General features: G+C 44.5%; 1 protein-coding gene across 1 annotated transcript; it reads right to left on the bottom strand.

Annotated features, from left to right (window-relative positions):
* Positions 1–392: 392 nt before the first annotated feature.
* Positions 393–2,695, bottom strand: LOC109193297. The gene is made up of 3 exons (XM_019344163.1): positions 2,333–2,695; positions 1,249–1,451; positions 393–844 (listed from the first exon to the last, which is right to left on the bottom strand). The coding sequence occupies exons 1-3, from the start codon at positions 2,426–2,428 to the stop codon at positions 526–528; spliced, it is 618 nt and encodes a 205-aa protein (XP_019199708.1). The 5' UTR covers positions 2,429–2,695; the 3' UTR covers positions 393–525.
* Positions 2,696–16,826: the final 14,131 nt, after the last annotated feature.

Genomic DNA, 16,826 nt, shown 5'->3' with positions numbered 1-16,826 from the left:
TTATATACTAAATGTTTCACAATTTGAATTGTAAACATTTAGTATGTAAATTATGAACATTCAGTATGTAAATTGTATATTTTTGAATCTGGATCCACCTTGCAAGGTGGAGCCAGGTACACCGAATAATTTGTTTTAAGAGAGTGGCCACCCACTCTATTGTTTTTGTTTTGTTTTGTTTTGTTTTTTTTTTTTTTTGTTTTTTTTTTACTCGGTTTTAAATGGGCACAAAAAGCGTGGAAAAGAAAATACCATTGAGGTTCAATGTAAGGGGCGAAAGAGTGTGATTGGCGTAGGCTGTTACATCCTTGCGCAAAACATGTTTCAGAGGCTAAAAGAACATGTTTTAACTGACAAAAATCCGAAATCTCCCCCAGCAAACAAAAACCATATTTTAAGCAGTGCACAACAGATAAGTGAAAAGGCAAAAGAAAATGGGCACATAAGAATTAAGTGCTGACAACAAAACAACAGATCAAGTTTTACACCTAGCATTGCTGTACTAAGGCTATTGACTAGGAGTAATTAAGCAAGTTGTCGTCTCATGTAAGTATCTTCATGCACAAAAACTGGCTCCTGGGTGCTCTGTGGAGGAAACTGTGGTTGCCCCATCACAATGCCACCTTGATTTGGAGGATTGTTCATGTTTTTGGCAGAAATGATAGAGAGATAGTAGATGATTCCAAGAACAACAGTTGCAAGGGACAGGATTGCTGAGCCAGCAAAAACTCCCGGCTTTACAACATAACAATAGTAATAGCCAAAGTAGAAGTTCTTTTCACCGTGTTGATCGTTTAGTGCTGCACCTGTTAGTAGGAGTAGACATGCTATGGAAAATGTGAACCTGCCAAACACAAATAACTGTATATAAGAGATTCATTTATCAGGAAAGATATGTGCGATGTTCAGATGGCAATTGACCCACCAAAGAGCATATATTTCATTTTGTAGTGGAACAACAGACCATAGTTTTCCCAAACATACATGTATTTTCTTAAATATAGGTAAAATGGGCTTCATCTGTTGTTAGAAGACTCAACTTCTCTTGCCCCAAATGCCAGTACGCACAATGGATCTGCCCACTTTAGGCATAATCCTAACTGAGTTTCGAACCTTGGTCTCTTGCCCTATATACTATCTACTAAACCTGTGAGCTAAGCCCGAGTGGGAGACATCTGTCTTTTACTTAGAGAGGTTCAATATACTCAAGTGAAGTATCACAGTGGAGTATTAGAGATATTAAATTACCAGGAAGCTAAAAAACACACAAGTGTCAGTGTCCAATTAGTATTTGATTGGTGTTGGTTTTTCCTGCGACAAATACATCCAGTCTCAGCATTGATAATGATTTGAGCTACCAGTAGAGCCACAGCTGCAGTCAACCCAAGGCCAAGAGCGGGACTCCTAGGATATACGCATTCAGAGGTTGAGGTATATTGAACCTGAGAATCCTGAAGAACAATTAGGTAGCAAACTTAGCAGGGTGTGTATCAGAAAGCTTAGACCATGTTCCACAATAACTGCTCTGCTCTTATACTCCGTAGCTTTTTAGCCTTATTTTTCTTCCCCCTACCATGAAGAAAAGACTACAATATATACCTACCACTTATGCAAGTGGATCAAATTAAATGACTGCATACAGGCTGAATGCTAACAAAGAAACCATATTTGTTTCAGGCCATGCCATTAACAACAAAACTAAGGGCTTATTCACTTCCATAGTCTATCACAGCTAAGTCTTGTTTAGGTTTTTCAATTGTTAAGGAAAATGCATTTATGTAACCTTTCTGTGGTTTCAGGACATCTTCCAAGTAATCCCCATCCTTTATACAGGCCACTAAATCAATCTATCATGTTGTAGACATTATTTCAACATATTGGCAGCACAATGAGATCTAAACTCCCTACTTTAGCAACTACCTCACAGTTTCAGCATGTTTTCTAAGGATTACAGTCACCAATCACTCAACTTAGTTCATTCATGTTCACTATCAAATTATTCAAATCAACTGATTTACCTCATCAGTACTTCAATTGAAAGAGAAGCAATTAGTTAAAAAAAAAAAAACAAGAAGAAAATTCAAGAAACAAAATATCCCCCCATATGATAGTAATAACCTGCCAAATTCTTATCTACACACCACATTCTCCATCTCAAAGATAAATTCTAACCTCGTAGAGAAAAGAGAGAATATACTCCCCCGCCCACCTGAGCAGGATTGCAGTCCAAAATAGAACGAACAGAGATAAAATTGGAGCAGATAGATTACTACACATATAGAAGCGCAATGTAAAATATATGTGTATATACATACATATACATAAGAAGTACCTTAATCCGCTTCGCTTCAGCAGCAAAAGCGGTTGCAGCAGACAATAACCCTAGAAATCCAACAATGGAGCAAATTATTTTCACCCTTCTTTCCATTCTCTATCTCTCTCCTCTCCCTCTCTGTCAGAGCAACTGAGCAAGAAAGAGCAGACTCTGCGTGACTCTTCTTCTCTATACTAAAAGCTCAGGAAAGAGAAAGAGAGGACAGAGAAAGTGTATGGAAGAAGGAAACGTGAATGCTGTGAACGGTGAGATTATCATGTCCTTGGAGTCTAAACGGAGCAAAGTTCTCTCTTCCCCCGGAAATAGAAATTCTGTCCGACACGTACTTCTTCCATTTGGAAATATATTTTCCGACCAAAATGGTAACTTCAAACGTTTAGGATTCACTCATAAAATCCATTCAGGGTGTATTCCATCATTATTTCTTTAAAGTCTTTTAAAAACTTTTTTAAAGAGTTAATACCCAAAATCGTCCTCGACTATAGTGGTTTTTCTCAATTTTGTCCTAAACGACTTTGGTGACCTAATACCGTCCCAGACTTTTGTGTTTCGCTCAATTTAGTCCTCCATTTGTTATTCCGTCAAATTGGTGTTAAATAAAGAGACAATTCAGTAATGTCAATATTGATCTCTCTTTACTTTCAACTTGTGAAGTGTGAAATTTCTTTTTCTTGTACGAATTACATCCAGAATTACTCCCGGACCTGCAAATCAAATTTTATATTCGCAGTTTTAGGAGTAATTCTGGGAGTAATTCATTAAAAAAAAAAGGATTTTGCAGTTCACATGTCTATGAGTAAAAAGATGTCAATATTAAAATTACTGAATTGCCTATTTATTTAACACCAAATGGACAGAATAACAAATGAGGGACTAAATTGAGCAGAAACACAAAAGTCTGGGACTAAATTGAGCGAAACACAAAAGTCTGGGACGTTATTAGGTCACCAAAGTCGTTTAGGACGAAATTGAGAAAAACCACTATAGTCGAGGACGATTTTGGGTATTAACTGATAAAATTGTATTGAATGATAATATATTTTAAATAACTTTGAAATAAGGGTCAAATAGGCCACCGAACTGCACATCAAAGTGCAATTGGGCTATCGAACTCAAAAACAATGTAATTGGGTCTCTAAACTACACAAAATCATGCAATTAGGTCTAAAATAACCCGTTGACCTTAAATTGTGCTGACGTGACTGTTACCAATTTCAAAAATAAATTTTAAATAAAATAATTAATTAAAATTATATATATAAAAAAACTAGAACTGCGTCTCCGGCGGTCTTCGTCTCCATGGCCGGAGATGAAGAGCTTCGTCTCCGGCCATTGAGACAAAGGTTAGTCTCTCTAGCCATGGAGACGAAGGTCTCTTCGTCTCCATGGCCGGAGACGAAGGGATGGTCTCCGGCCATAGAGACGAAGAGCTTCGTCTCCATGGCCAGGAGACGAAGCCGAAGCCTTCGTCTCCATGGCTGGAGACGAAGACTGCCGGAGACGATTCGTCTCCGGCAGTTTAGTTTTTATTTTTTATTTATTTTATTTAAATTATATAATTTTAATTAATTATTTTATTTTAAAATATATTTACAAATTATTTTTAAAATTGGTAACTTGCATTTCAGGTAAACAGGTCATTTTGGACATAATTGCATGATTTTATGTAGTTCAGGGGTCCAATTACATTGATTTTGAGTTCGATGGCCTAATTGCACTTTGGTGTGCAATTCAGTGGCCTATTTGACCCTTATTCAAATAACTTTTATAGGCGTGTAATGCACACATTTTAAAATAAAAAATAAACATATGTAAATATTTGTGATTTATCCTCAATGTTCAAATATCAGTAGTCAAACTGACCTTTTGAGTGCTCAACCTAAAAAGCTTCTTAAGGTTTAGTCTTCCATTTATGTATATTTGGTATATGTCTCTTGAAATTGTCAATCTAAAAGGGATTTGAAACCTAGTGCAAGCAACATATAGGCAATTTATATCCTACACCACGGCGCGCGTTGCACTGTGCGCCCAGATGCAAAACGACGTCGTTTTAATTTTTTTTTTTTTTTGAAATTTCCCGCCCCAGTGAATGGCAGTAATTTTTTCTTTAAAAAAAAACCCGTTGTTCAAAAATGTACATAATGTTATACTAGAATACACATAATTGCAGGGACGGAGCCAGGATTTCTTTTGAGTGGGGGCGAAGAAGCAAAAGTAAAATGAATTCAAAAATGTTCATCAATAACCTAACACCAAAAATGAATTCAGCCATGACTTCATAATTCCATCATAATGTATCACTGCTTCCTCAATATCCTCTACCCTAACATCAGACTCCTCACAACCTAAACCACCAACATGCCATCTTCTGTCTACACCCACTGTGTTTTTGTAGAAGGTTATCCAATAAAATCCAGTATAGACATAACAAAATATACATACTCTTTTTAAAAGATAATACACATAATCTAACATAATACATAATAAACATAAACTTTTAACATAATACACATCAACTCTTAACATAATACACACAAATTTTCTGATTCGGATGTACATAATTGTATAAAAAGAATGTACATAATTGTATAAAAAATGTACATAACTGTATGAACAAATACACATAATTGTGTGAACAAATACACATAATCACAGCAACTTCCTACTGCGCCTCCCAAAACGACGTCGTTTTGGGAGGCGCGCGGCGCACAGTGCTATGCGCGCCGTGGTGTAGGGTATAACGATTGACATATATAAACCTTCTAAACCCTTGTCCCTCAACAAAGCTAAATGGAAGCCCATCTATTATTATCACCTCACACAAGGCCCTCCTAATGGCCTCTTGATTAAAAGCCCAGATCCCCAAAACCCCCTCATAACCCCTTGTTGTAGAGGTTGAAACAGTATTGAATGTTAGAAGTTACTGCCTTGTATCCTTAGAATGAGGATTTTTCGAAAATCAAAAATGTAAATTAAAGTAGAAAACATACAGAGTAGACCGGGGCATACCCCGGTGTGTACATGGGTGGGCCACCCGCCCCTCATATAGAGGTTTGAATGAGCCCACGGAGAGGAGTAAGGGGCCGGCCCAAGGGCACTATTTAAACAAGTAATTTAAATAGGCCTCCGGCCGGCCCAAGTTTATACAAGAACAATCAGAAACTAAACCACAATTCTTCGCGTCCATAATTACAAAATTGCAAGTCTATGATAAATTAATTTTTTAGGTAGCCCAACATATGGTGTGTAAAAGAAGAAGTGTCATGTTTCTTTGACTCACATGCAAAGATTTTTGCACAATACATACACTTTCCTTTAATCAATTTGCCCTCAAAATTAAGAATATTTTCAAAATGATCCCAAACTTTTGATCTAGACCCCACCTCTTTCTTTTTCTTTGTAGGAACAACATAATGATTTTCCATAGGCTGCTGAGGATTTGCCTCAATACCTTGGACTTCTACTCCATGTTTCTCTACAGTTGAGGTAGGAGGATGTCTATATACACTGATGTTTTCCATCTATAAGGATGGACATCAGTAAATAAATTACGACAATATATACCACATAAATATAAATAGTCATACAATCATATATATAGAATTGTCCAAAATTTAGGGCTCATACGGATGGATTTAATTACCCGGGGTGAACTCGAATCACTAAATCTGGATAAGAATATGAATAATAAATAAATAAATAACACGAAACGATGTCGTAAGGCCGCAGGGACCGTAGGTCATGAGGACCGTATATTATATCAAATGCCATAAATAGGCTATTACAATAGTTTCGCTTATACAAAGTATGTAATAAATGTAGAGTGTCCCTTAATGAGACAAGGTGGGGGGTTTTTATACAACCCCCACCCCTAACCGTCACCCCCTAAGGCGGGGGGTGGTTGGATCCACGTTGACCGCGCCTCCTTGACGGGTTCTAGGTCGGCCTCGCTCATGGCCGACCTCTCACGGACGACCTCTCCGCGGTCGACCTCTCCCGGACGACCTCTCCCGGACGACCTCTCCACAGCCGACCTCTCGCAGACGACCTCTCCCGGACGACTTCTCCAGGCTGGGTTGGCGGAATAATGGCCGAGGTCCCAAGGCCGAGGCCTCGTTGGTCGAGGCCCAGGGGTCGAGGCCCATAAGGCCGAGGCCCCGTGGGTCGGGGCTCCAGGTCTTGCTCCGATCGTAATACATCCGTCATGAGTCCTCCACTCTCTTCGTTGTGATAAGTCGACAACGAAAGAGAGGAAACATGCTCTGGCCCGACCTCCTAGCGCGGACGTCCCGAGCCCAAAAAATAGGCCGACCCCCAACCAACATAACAGTTCTATCGTGAAAGAACTCATTCTCCACAAAAAAACTCTTAAGGATAAGATAGAGGTGGGCATACTCTATGCTCCTGCCTCCAGGAGGTGGGCAAACCTTATGCTCTTGCTTCCGGGCGGTGGGCACACCTTATGCTCTTGCCTCCGGGAGGTGGGCATACTCTATGCTCTTGCCTCCGAGAGGTGGGCATACTTTATGCTCTTGCTTTCGGGAGGTGGGCACACTTTATGCTCTTGCTTTCGGGAGGTGGGCACACCTTATGCTCTTGCCTCCGGGAGGTGGGCATACTCTATGCTCTTGCCTCCGGGAGGTGGGCATACTCTATGCTCTTGCTTCCGGGAGGTGGGCACACCTTATTAACTTGGTGTTTTGAATGCACAATCAACGCTTTGTCACTTACTTACTGTTTCCCAACACTTTTCGTCGTCTGTCAGCCGTTTGGAGGGCAATGGTCGCGACATCTCCTTGATCGTGGTTGCAAGGGCCTCGGCTTGTGCCAAGGTACTGGAGAGATACACCTCGGTGGTGTGCCGAGGTGTCACGACGGTGTACCTCGGCAACGTGCCAAGGTGACACAACGAGGCACCTCGGCATTGCACCGAGGTGTTGCTCGTCGTGCCCTGGCACCGCCGAGCTACTGTAAAGGCGCGCCCCGACGAGGTGCCGAGGTGCTAAGGTGAGGTACCCCGGCCATGTTCCGAGGCACGGCAAGTGGCATGTGTATATATATATATATATATATATTTTTTTTTTTTTTTAACACAATGCCTTATGTCAGCCGCTTGAGTCTAGTCCTGCCGGACTAAGCCACCGGGCTTTTCCGTCGGGGTTGGTACATGAGGTCAGACCTCGTGCCCCCTTAGGGTATGTTAGCCGCTTGGGCCTAGTCCTGCCGGACTAAGCCACCGAGCTCTTCCGTCGGGGTTGGTACGTGAGGTAAGACCTCGTGCCCCCTTAGGGTATGTTAGCCGCTTGGTCCTAGTCCTGCCGGACTAAGCCACCGTGCTCTTCCGTCGGGGTTGGTACGCGAGGTCGGACTTCGTGCCCCCTTAGGGTGCGCTACCCGCATGAGCCAAGTCCTTTCGGACTATGTAACACCCCAAAATTTTGAAACTTTTAAAGCTTATATAATAAAGGTGAATTCTTACTAAATCCAAAATTAACATAAGAGTGTGGGGTGCTATGCCACATCTGAGCTGGAAAACTCAGATGCACAGGCTAAACTAACTAAACAACCTCAAAGCAATGCCAATACATAATCATGACACGCAGGCCGAAAAGGGAAACTAACTAATCTACGCTCCGGATCTCTAGCGCGCTCCGGTGTCTACTCATCTGTGCCTGAAAGCCAAATATATCTGTTCAGCGAATGATGCTGGTAACCCACTCCAACGCGTTGAAATACGATATAGGTAGATATATATATATATATATATATATATATATATATATATATATATATATACGAAACCATTTTGAAGCAGGAAGATATATACTTAGGGCACTCTAGCTTTAAAATCAGGGATAGACTCAGCAAGTAGGGGTAAGCACATTCAATTATGATAAACAATTATATAGAGACAACATCATAAAGAACATGAATCTAAGGTCACAGTTTACTTTCAAATCATCCGCATCATCATTCAATCATCATTCACTCGTCATTCAAGTCATCATTCAAATCACACAAGCACACCTTGGTGGCGCCACGGGACCAATCTCATGCCCCGAACATGAGGGTTAGTGCGTATAGCACTAACATTGCCCCGCAGCACCCTACCTCATACCACAGCATGAAGGGGTTGATCGCAACCAACCGTACAGATCGCCGAAAGCTCGACGGCGGATCACAGCCCTACACACCGCTGACGGGCTCAGTCGATGGACTGTGATCCTCTTTTGGGGACTACGACCCTACACACCGTTGACGAGCACAGTCGGTGGATCGTAGTGGATCAAGCCCTACACACCGCTGAGGGACTCAGTCGGTGGGCGAAGATCCTCGAAGACTACAACCCTACACACCGCTGGCCCTTCACTCGGTGGATCGTAGCCGACCATAGCCCTGCACACTGCCTGATCACTCATTCGGTGGACTATGGTCTTCCTCAGGCTGGTGGCCCTACACACTGCTGGCGCGTCCAGTCGGTGGACCATCCGCACACGAGGCCCATGGACTGTAGCCCAGAAGTGTATTTCTGATCGCAACCAGATTATGTACCGCAGCTCATGCAAAACGTTTGATCGCAACCAAACGGTGGACCGCAACCCTATATAATATTTGTATACCTGACCGATCGCAACCGGCCTGGTTAACAGTTGGTATGGTTCTCAACCCATCCAACTGCCCGTATAGCCAATTTGATCGCAACCAAATTGGGGAATCATGCATCACATAACATATTGTAGCACTTAATAGCACATTGGGAAGGGGGAGATGTATAAATAAACTTACGTGTGATCATTCACATACTAAGAGTAGTCCTAAGGGGTTCATGCATTCTTCTCCTAGGCCAACGGGTTACCGATTCACTAGCATGCAATTCCTAAGACTCTTTTATCCTACGAATGGCACCCGAAACATCAAACTAGACTCAAGCCCGAGAAACGGGGTCCGTTGGGACACCACGGGGAATGGGGAACATCAAACGGGGAAGCCGAGGACTCGAGGTGGGTAACGGACCAGCGGGTAGCCGGTGGGTGGGGGTCACCCGCCGGCCATGGCCTTCTGGGCAGCGGGTGGCCAGCGGTCAGGCGTCTGCCCGCTGCCTGGTGGTAATTCTTCGGCAGTGGGTAGGTGGCGGGTACCCCTACCCCCACCTACCCCCCACTGACTCTTTTATCAAATACGCGTCCCAGGATCCTTTGTGGAACCCGAAACCATGCTTAGGCACTTTTAAACGCAATTAACGACACCACATAGTCAATTAATGGATCGAAAGCAAGAATCATATTGAACACATCCTAACATGACTTCTAGACACGAACAACACCCGAACATGCCAATTCCCACCCAAATATAAATTAAGAACATCACAATACAAATTCCCAAACCAACCTAGAGCTCTAATCCCATCTAATTCATAAAAATCATATTTTATCTCTATCATCAAGAAACATCAAGATTTCATCAAGAATCATCACATAAATATCAAGAACCTCTTTTTAACATCAAGATCATCAAGATCACCCATAAAATCATCACATCAATCAATAAGATTATATCACGAATATCAGAAAGAAATTCATCAAGACACAAGTATATAGAGCCATAGAGGGAGCCAAAGAAGGGGAATATAGCAAGGAAAATAGGTTTTGTTGAGACATGAGTTACCTCTTATCCTTAATTAATTTCCTTGGCTATGAAGGGTCTTTCTTTAATATTTCTTCTTTCTTGATTTCTCATATGGGAATTCTTGGGAATTCTTGTGTGGTGAGAGTTTATTGTGGTGTGAGTTCTAGGTGCCTCCTATGTCCCTATTTATATACCTAAGAGTCCTAATTAGGATTTAAATGGCATGGGTTCGCTAATTCTATTTCCTATAGTACTAAGGGATTGGTTTTAGGGATAAGGGTCCACGGGCTTATGCTGGACTCTTCCTAATTAATTAATGAAATTTAATTCTTTCTTTTGGGTAAATGATTAAATAATTAATTGGTTTAGGGGCCGTAACACGGGGTGTTACATTCCCCCCCCTTAACGGGAAACTTCCTCCCCGAAGCTTTAGTCTTTGCTGAGTGACCACTTCCCTTATCCTATGCTTACGTCTTGGTTACCTGGTGTGAAGAGTTCGGGGTAGCGTTCCTTCATTGTGTCTTTAAGTTCCTATGTTGCCTCTTCGGTCCCGTGGTTGGTCCAGAGGATTTTTACCATTTCTATGGTTCGCTGGCGGGTGATTCTTGTCTTGGTGTCCAGGATCCTTACGGGTTTCTCTTCGTAAGTTAGTGAGGTCTGAAGGTCCACGACCTCAGGTTGTAGCACGTGGATTGGATCGTGTATATATTTCTTTAGTTGGGATATGTGGAATACGTTGTGTACTCGCTCCAGTTCGATGGGTAGGGCGAGGCGGTAGGCCAGGTTCCCGACTTTTCCTATGATTTCGTAGGGGCCGATGAACCAGGGGCTGAGTTTCCCCTTTCTTCCGAACCTCATCACCCCTCGTGTGGGTGAGATCCTAAGCCAGACCTTTTCTCCGGTGGCGAACTCAGCTTGCTTTCTACCCAGGTCGGCGTAGGATTTTTGGCGGTCTTGGGCGGCCTTCATTCTTTCTTGTATGTGTTTGACTTTAGTTATGGTGTCTTGCAAGTATTGGGGTCCCAGCGCCACTGGGTTGACCATGTCTTCCCGACATAAGGGGGTTCTACATTTTTGACCGTACAGCGCTTCGTAGGGAGTCATGCGGATACTCGCGTGATAGCTGTTGTTGTAAGAGAATTCGATGAGGTCTAGGTGTTCTTCCCATGTCCCCTGGAAGTCTAACATGCAGGCTCTTAGCATGTCTTCGAGAGTCTGAATGGTTCTCTCGGTTTGACCGCCGGTAGTGGGGTGGAAGGCAGTGCTCAGGTTTAGCCGTGTCCCCATGGCTGTTTGTAGAGACTTCCAGAATTGTGAGAGGAACCTGGGATCCCTATCGGACACAATGTTTTTGGAGACTCCGTGGTACTTCACTACTCGGTTTAGGTAGGCCTTGGCTAGTTGTGTCATTGTCCATGTTTCTTTCATAGCAATGAACCGTGCTGTCTTGGTTAGCCGGTCCACTATTACCCAGATTTTATCCTTGCCTGTTAGTGTTGTGGGCAATCCCCCAATGAAATCCATGGATATGGAGTCCCACTTTCCCTGTGGTATCTCAAGGGGTTGTACGAGTCCTTTGGGCTTGCATCGTTCGGCTTTTACCCTTTGACAGTTTAGACATTTGCCCACGAAGTCTGTGATTTCCTTTTTCATGTTGGGCCACCAGAACATCTTTTTTACATCTTGGTATAGTTTGTCGCCTCCGGGGTGCACCAAGTATGGTGAGTTGTGCCATTCTTCCAGGATTTGTTGTTTTAGGTGGGGGTGTGCCGTGGGTACGCACCATCTTCCTTGATAGCGGAGGTTGCCATCCTCGCATATTTCGAATGGTCCGTCCTTTCCCTGAGTTAGGTCGAGTCGTATTTTATTTAGTTCTGGGTCCTAATGCTGCCAGGCCTTGATTTCTTCTTTCTTGATTTCTCCTATGGGAATTCTTGGGAATTCTTGTGTGGTGAGAGTTTATTGTGGTGTGAGTTCTAGGTGCCTCCTATGTCCCTATTTATATACCTAAGAGTCCTAATTAGGATCTAAATGACATGAGTTCGCTAATTCTATTTCCTATAGGACTAAGGGATTGGTTTTAGGGATAAGGGTCCATGGGCTTATGGTGGACTCTTCCTAAGTAATTAATAAAATTTAATTCTTTCTTTTGGATAAATGATTAAATAATTAATTTGTTTAGGGGCCGTAACACGGGGTGTTACACTCTCCCCCTCTTAACGGGAAGCTTCGTCCCCGAAGCTTTGGTCTTTGTTGAGTGACTTTTTCCCTTATCCTATGCTTACGTCTTGGTAACCTGGTGTGAAGAGTTCAGGGTAGCGTTCCTTCATTGTGACAGCCACGGACCCCGAGCCCAGCCGCGACAATAGGCGAGATCACTTAGGTCACCAGGCCAGGAGACCAGAGCTCTCCCGAGGCGTGTACAGGCCTCCCGGGTTGAGCGATCAGGAGAAATGAATGGTTGAGCCCCAAACTCCCATCGGGAAGAGATCGAGCTGGTACGGAGCGGATGGACGAGCTCCAGAAGAAGTTCAACGAGAGGGACGGGTCTCCAGAGCCCCAGGGGCCAGGACGTACTGTCCACCCCGTTCGTGGGTGCTATCATGGAGGAACCCCTACCCAAGGATTTCCGTTTTCCCACCATCAAAGCATACTCGGGGACCACGAACCCGCGCACGCACCTCACCAGGTACAGGGCCGCCATGATGACCAACTCACCAAGCACCGCAGCGGTGGTGCATCGCCTCCCGCCGCCCCGTTCCAAATCTCGCTCTCTTCCAGGAATGGGTGGCGGTCCTTCAACGAGCCTCCACGACTATAGCCCGGGTCGCGGAAGGCCTTCGGGCAGGTGTGCAAGCTGACCCAGACGCCACCCAGAGGATGCCGGCCCCGCCTCCACCTCCTTCCAGGGGGCGCAGCAGACCACCGTCACGTCGGCGATGGAAGGAGGCCAACCCAACCCAGGCCTGCCATGGAGAGGTTGGGGCAATTGTGTGTCGGCCTGAGACAGGTTGGGCCCGAGGCTAACCGCCAACGGGCCACTGCCAGCCGAGTCGTGCTCCCGTAGGTGGCCACGACAAGAATCAATCTCCCGGAGGTCACCGAGCCGCGGGACTCGAGCCCCGCCGGGACAGAGACATGCTCACAGAGGTCGCTGGGCCACAAGCCCCGAGCCCAACCGCAACGTGAGAAGGCGTCCCAGGCTGAGCTCTAACTCTCACAACACGACCGGTTTCCGTCGTACCCAACACGCCCCAACCGAGAACGGCCCAAACGGGGCCCCTAGCCTTCAACCGACCGTCTCCAACAGGTCGGGAGGGCACTTGAGAGATCAACTCTTCAACCATCCCAGCGGTGGTGTGCCAGCTTCCGCCGCCCCTCCTCCAAATCTCACCTCGCTACAGGAGGGGGTGATTTTCCTTTAACAATCCTCTGCAACTTTAGCTCACCTCGCAGAGGGTCCCTAAGGAGGTAAACAAAATGGTCCGCCCCTCCTCTGAATCTCACCCCACTACAGGTGGGGGCGGTTGCCCTTTAACAATCCTCTGTTACTTTAGCTCACCTCGCAGAGGGCGTAACATCCCAAAATTTTTAAAACTTTTCAATCTTATATTATGAAAGCAATTCTATTAATTAATCCCAAACAGAGCATTCTAAATATAAGGGTCTGGGGTGTTATGCCACATCTGAGCTGGAGAACTCAGATGCACAGGCTACACTAACTAGTTATCCTCCAACAATGTCATTACATCATCAAGGCACGCAGGCCGAAAGGAAAGACTAATCTATCTAAACCGAGGTCCTCTAGCGCGCTCCGGTAGCTAATCATCTCTGCCTGAAAGCCAAATATATCTGTTCAGCGAATGATGCTGGTAACCCACTCCAACGCGTTAAAAAACAATATAGGTATATATATATATATATATATATATATAGGAAAATCATTTTGAAGCAGGAAGATATATACTTAGGAGACTCTGACTTTAAAACCAGGAATAGACTCGACAGATAGGGATAAGCACATTCAACAGTTATAATCAAGCATATAAAGACATTATCATATATATCCTAGGGTCACAGGTTAGTTTCACATCATTCATGTCATCTTTCAATCAATATCTTTATCACATAAGCAAACTTTGGTGGCGCCACAGGACCAATTGCATGCCCATACATGAGGGTCAGCGCATATAGCGCTAACACGGCCCCGCAGCACCCTGCCTCATACCGCAGCATGAAGGGCTTGACCGCAGCCAACCGATGAACCGCAACTCATCAAACCGTTGGTGAGCCCAACGGTGGACCGCAGCCCTACACACCGTTGGCGAGCCCAACGGTAGACCGCGGCCCAAAGAGTGTGTCACTGACCGCAGCTAAGATTATGAACCACAGCTCATGTAAAACCGTTGGCGAGCCCAACGGTGGACCGCAGCCCAAAAGTGAACCTCTGACCGCAGCTATGAATGTGAACCGCAACTCATGTAAAACCAATTTTAACCGCAACCAATATTGGGGAGTCATGCACACATAACACATAACAAGCACATGCAATCCACATTAACACATTGGGAAAGGGGAGGAAACGTATAATGAAACCTATGCGTGGTCATCCACATACTAGGAGTAAATCTAAGGGGTTCATACATCTTTCACCTAGGCTAACGGGGTACCAATTCCACTAGCATGCATTAGACAAGACACTTTTATCCTCGAACGGTACCAGAAACATCAAACTAGACTTAGGCACGATAAACGGAGTCCGTTGGGACACCTCGAGGGTGGGGGAAACATCAAACGGCGAAGCCAACATCCCGAGGTGGGGACAAACCAGCGAGTGGACTCCACCCGCCGGCTGCGAGAAACCGGGCAGCGGGTACCCGGCGGGCAGTCGCCGCCTGCCCGCTGCCGGCGACGCCAAATTGGGCAGCGGGAAGGTGGCGGGTTCCCCTACCCCCACCTACCCCCACTGACTCCTTTTCAACATTTCGGTCCCGGGATCCTTTGTGGAACCCGAAACCATGCTGAGACACTCTCGAACATAAACGATGACACCACGTAGTCAAATAATAGATCAAAACCAAGAATCAGATTGAACACATCCTATCATGACTTCTAAACGTAATTAACACCCGAACATGCGAATTCCCACCCAAATATATCAAGAATATCACAATACGAAATTCCCAATTTTACCTAGGGCTCTAACTATATTCTGATTATCAAAATCATAGCTTTATCTTTAAAATCAAGAAACATCAAGATTTATCAAGAATATCACACAATCATTAAGATCCTCTTATAATCATCAAGATCACACATATAATTATCTCATCAATCATTAAGATCATATCATAATCATCATAAAGGATTTATCAAGACACAAACATAGAGAATGAGCCAAAGAAGAAGATTGTAGCAAGGAAAATAGGTTTTGTTGAGACATGGGTTACCTCTTAGCCCTAATTAGATTCCTTAGCTATTAAGGGCCTTTCTCTAAAATCTCTTCTTCTTGATTTCTCCTATGTTGGTGATAAGAGAATTCTTGGGAATTCTTGTGTGGCGATATCTATGGTGGTGTGAATTCTAGGTGCCTCCTATGTCCCTATTTATATATCTAAGAGTCCTATTTAGGGTCTGAATGGTATGGGTTTGCTAATTCTATTTCTTATAGGACTAAGGGTTTGGTTTAGGGATAAGGGTCCATGGTCTATGGTGGATTCTTCTTAGTTAATTAATGGATTTTAATTCTCTTTTTAGGGTAAGTAATTAAATAATTAGTTTGGGTTAGAGGCCGTAACACGGGTTGTTACACCATCCCCCCCTTACAAGAGAGCTTCGTCCCCGAAGCTTTGGTTTGCTGAGTCGACTTCCTTTCTTATCCTACAATTTCGCCTTGGTTACCTTGTGTGAAGTGTTCGGGGTAGCGTTCCCTCATGGAATCTTTAAGTTCCCATGTTGCCTCTTCGGTTCCATGGTTGGAGCAGAGGATCTTTACCATTTCTATGGTTCGTTGGTGAGTGGCCCTTGTCTTAGTGTCCAGGATCCTTATGGGTTTCTCCTCGTAGGTTAGTGTGTTGTCCAGGTCCACGGCCTCGGGTTGCAGTACGTGACTCGGATCGTGTATGTATTTCTTTAGCTGAGATATGTGGAATACGTTGTGCACCCGTTCCAGTTCGGCGGGTAGGGCGAGGCGGTAGGCCAGGTTCCCGATTCTTTCTATAATTTCGTAGGGACCAATGAATCGGGGACTGAGTTTCCCTTTTCTTCCGAACCTCATCACCCCTCGAGTGGGTGAGATTTTTAGCTAGACATTCTCTCCAGTGGAGAATTCGGCTTGCTTTCTTCCTAGGTGGGCGTAGGATTTCTGGTGGTCCTGGGCGGCCTTCATCCTTTCTTGTATGTGTTTGACTTTAGTTATGGTGTCTTGTAGGTATTGGGGTCCCAGTGTCACTGGGTTGACCATGTCTTCCCAACACAAGGGTGTCCTATATTTTTGACCATATAGTGCTTCGTAGGGAGCCATGCGGATGCTTGCATGATAGCTGTTGTTGTAAGATAATTCGATGAGGTTTAGGTATTCTTCCCATGTCTCCTGGAAGTCTAACATGCAGGCTCTTAGCATGTCTTCGAGAGTTTGAATGGTCCTCTCGGTTTGGCCGTCGGTAGTGGGGTGGAAGGCAGTGCTCAAGTTCAGCCTTGTCTCCATGGCTGTTTGTAGAGATTTCCAGAATTGTGAGAGGAACCTGGGGTCTCTATCGGACACAATGTTCCGGGGGATTCCGTGGTACTTTACTACCCGGTTTAGGTAGGCCCTGGCTAGTTGGGTCATTGTCCAGGTTTCTTTCATGGCAATGAACCGTGCTGT

Source organism: Ipomoea nil, unplaced genomic scaffold (assembly GCF_001879475.1).
Source record: "Ipomoea nil cultivar Tokyo-kokei standard unplaced genomic scaffold, Asagao_1.1 scaffold1868, whole genome shotgun sequence".
Taxonomy (NCBI): domain Eukaryota; kingdom Viridiplantae; phylum Streptophyta; class Magnoliopsida; order Solanales; family Convolvulaceae; genus Ipomoea; species Ipomoea nil.
Note: the sequence above shows the minus strand (reverse complement) of the source record. Positions and strands in the feature narration are given on the sequence as shown.

Bases quoted from the DNA above. Each gene is read 5' to 3' on its own strand.
- LOC109193297 (XM_019344163.1), bottom strand. From the start codon at position 2,428: ATGGAAAGAAGGGTGAAAATAATTTGCTCCATTGTTGGATTTCTAGGG. The intron at 1,452-2,332 runs GTACTTCTTATG...ATTGTTCTTCAG, and splicing joins CTGAAGCGAAGCGGATTAAG to GATTCTCAGGTTCAATATAC. The intron at 845-1,248 runs GTAATTTAATAT...TGTGTTTGGCAG, and splicing joins GTGTGTTTTTTAGCTTCCTG to GTTCACATTTTCCATAGCAT.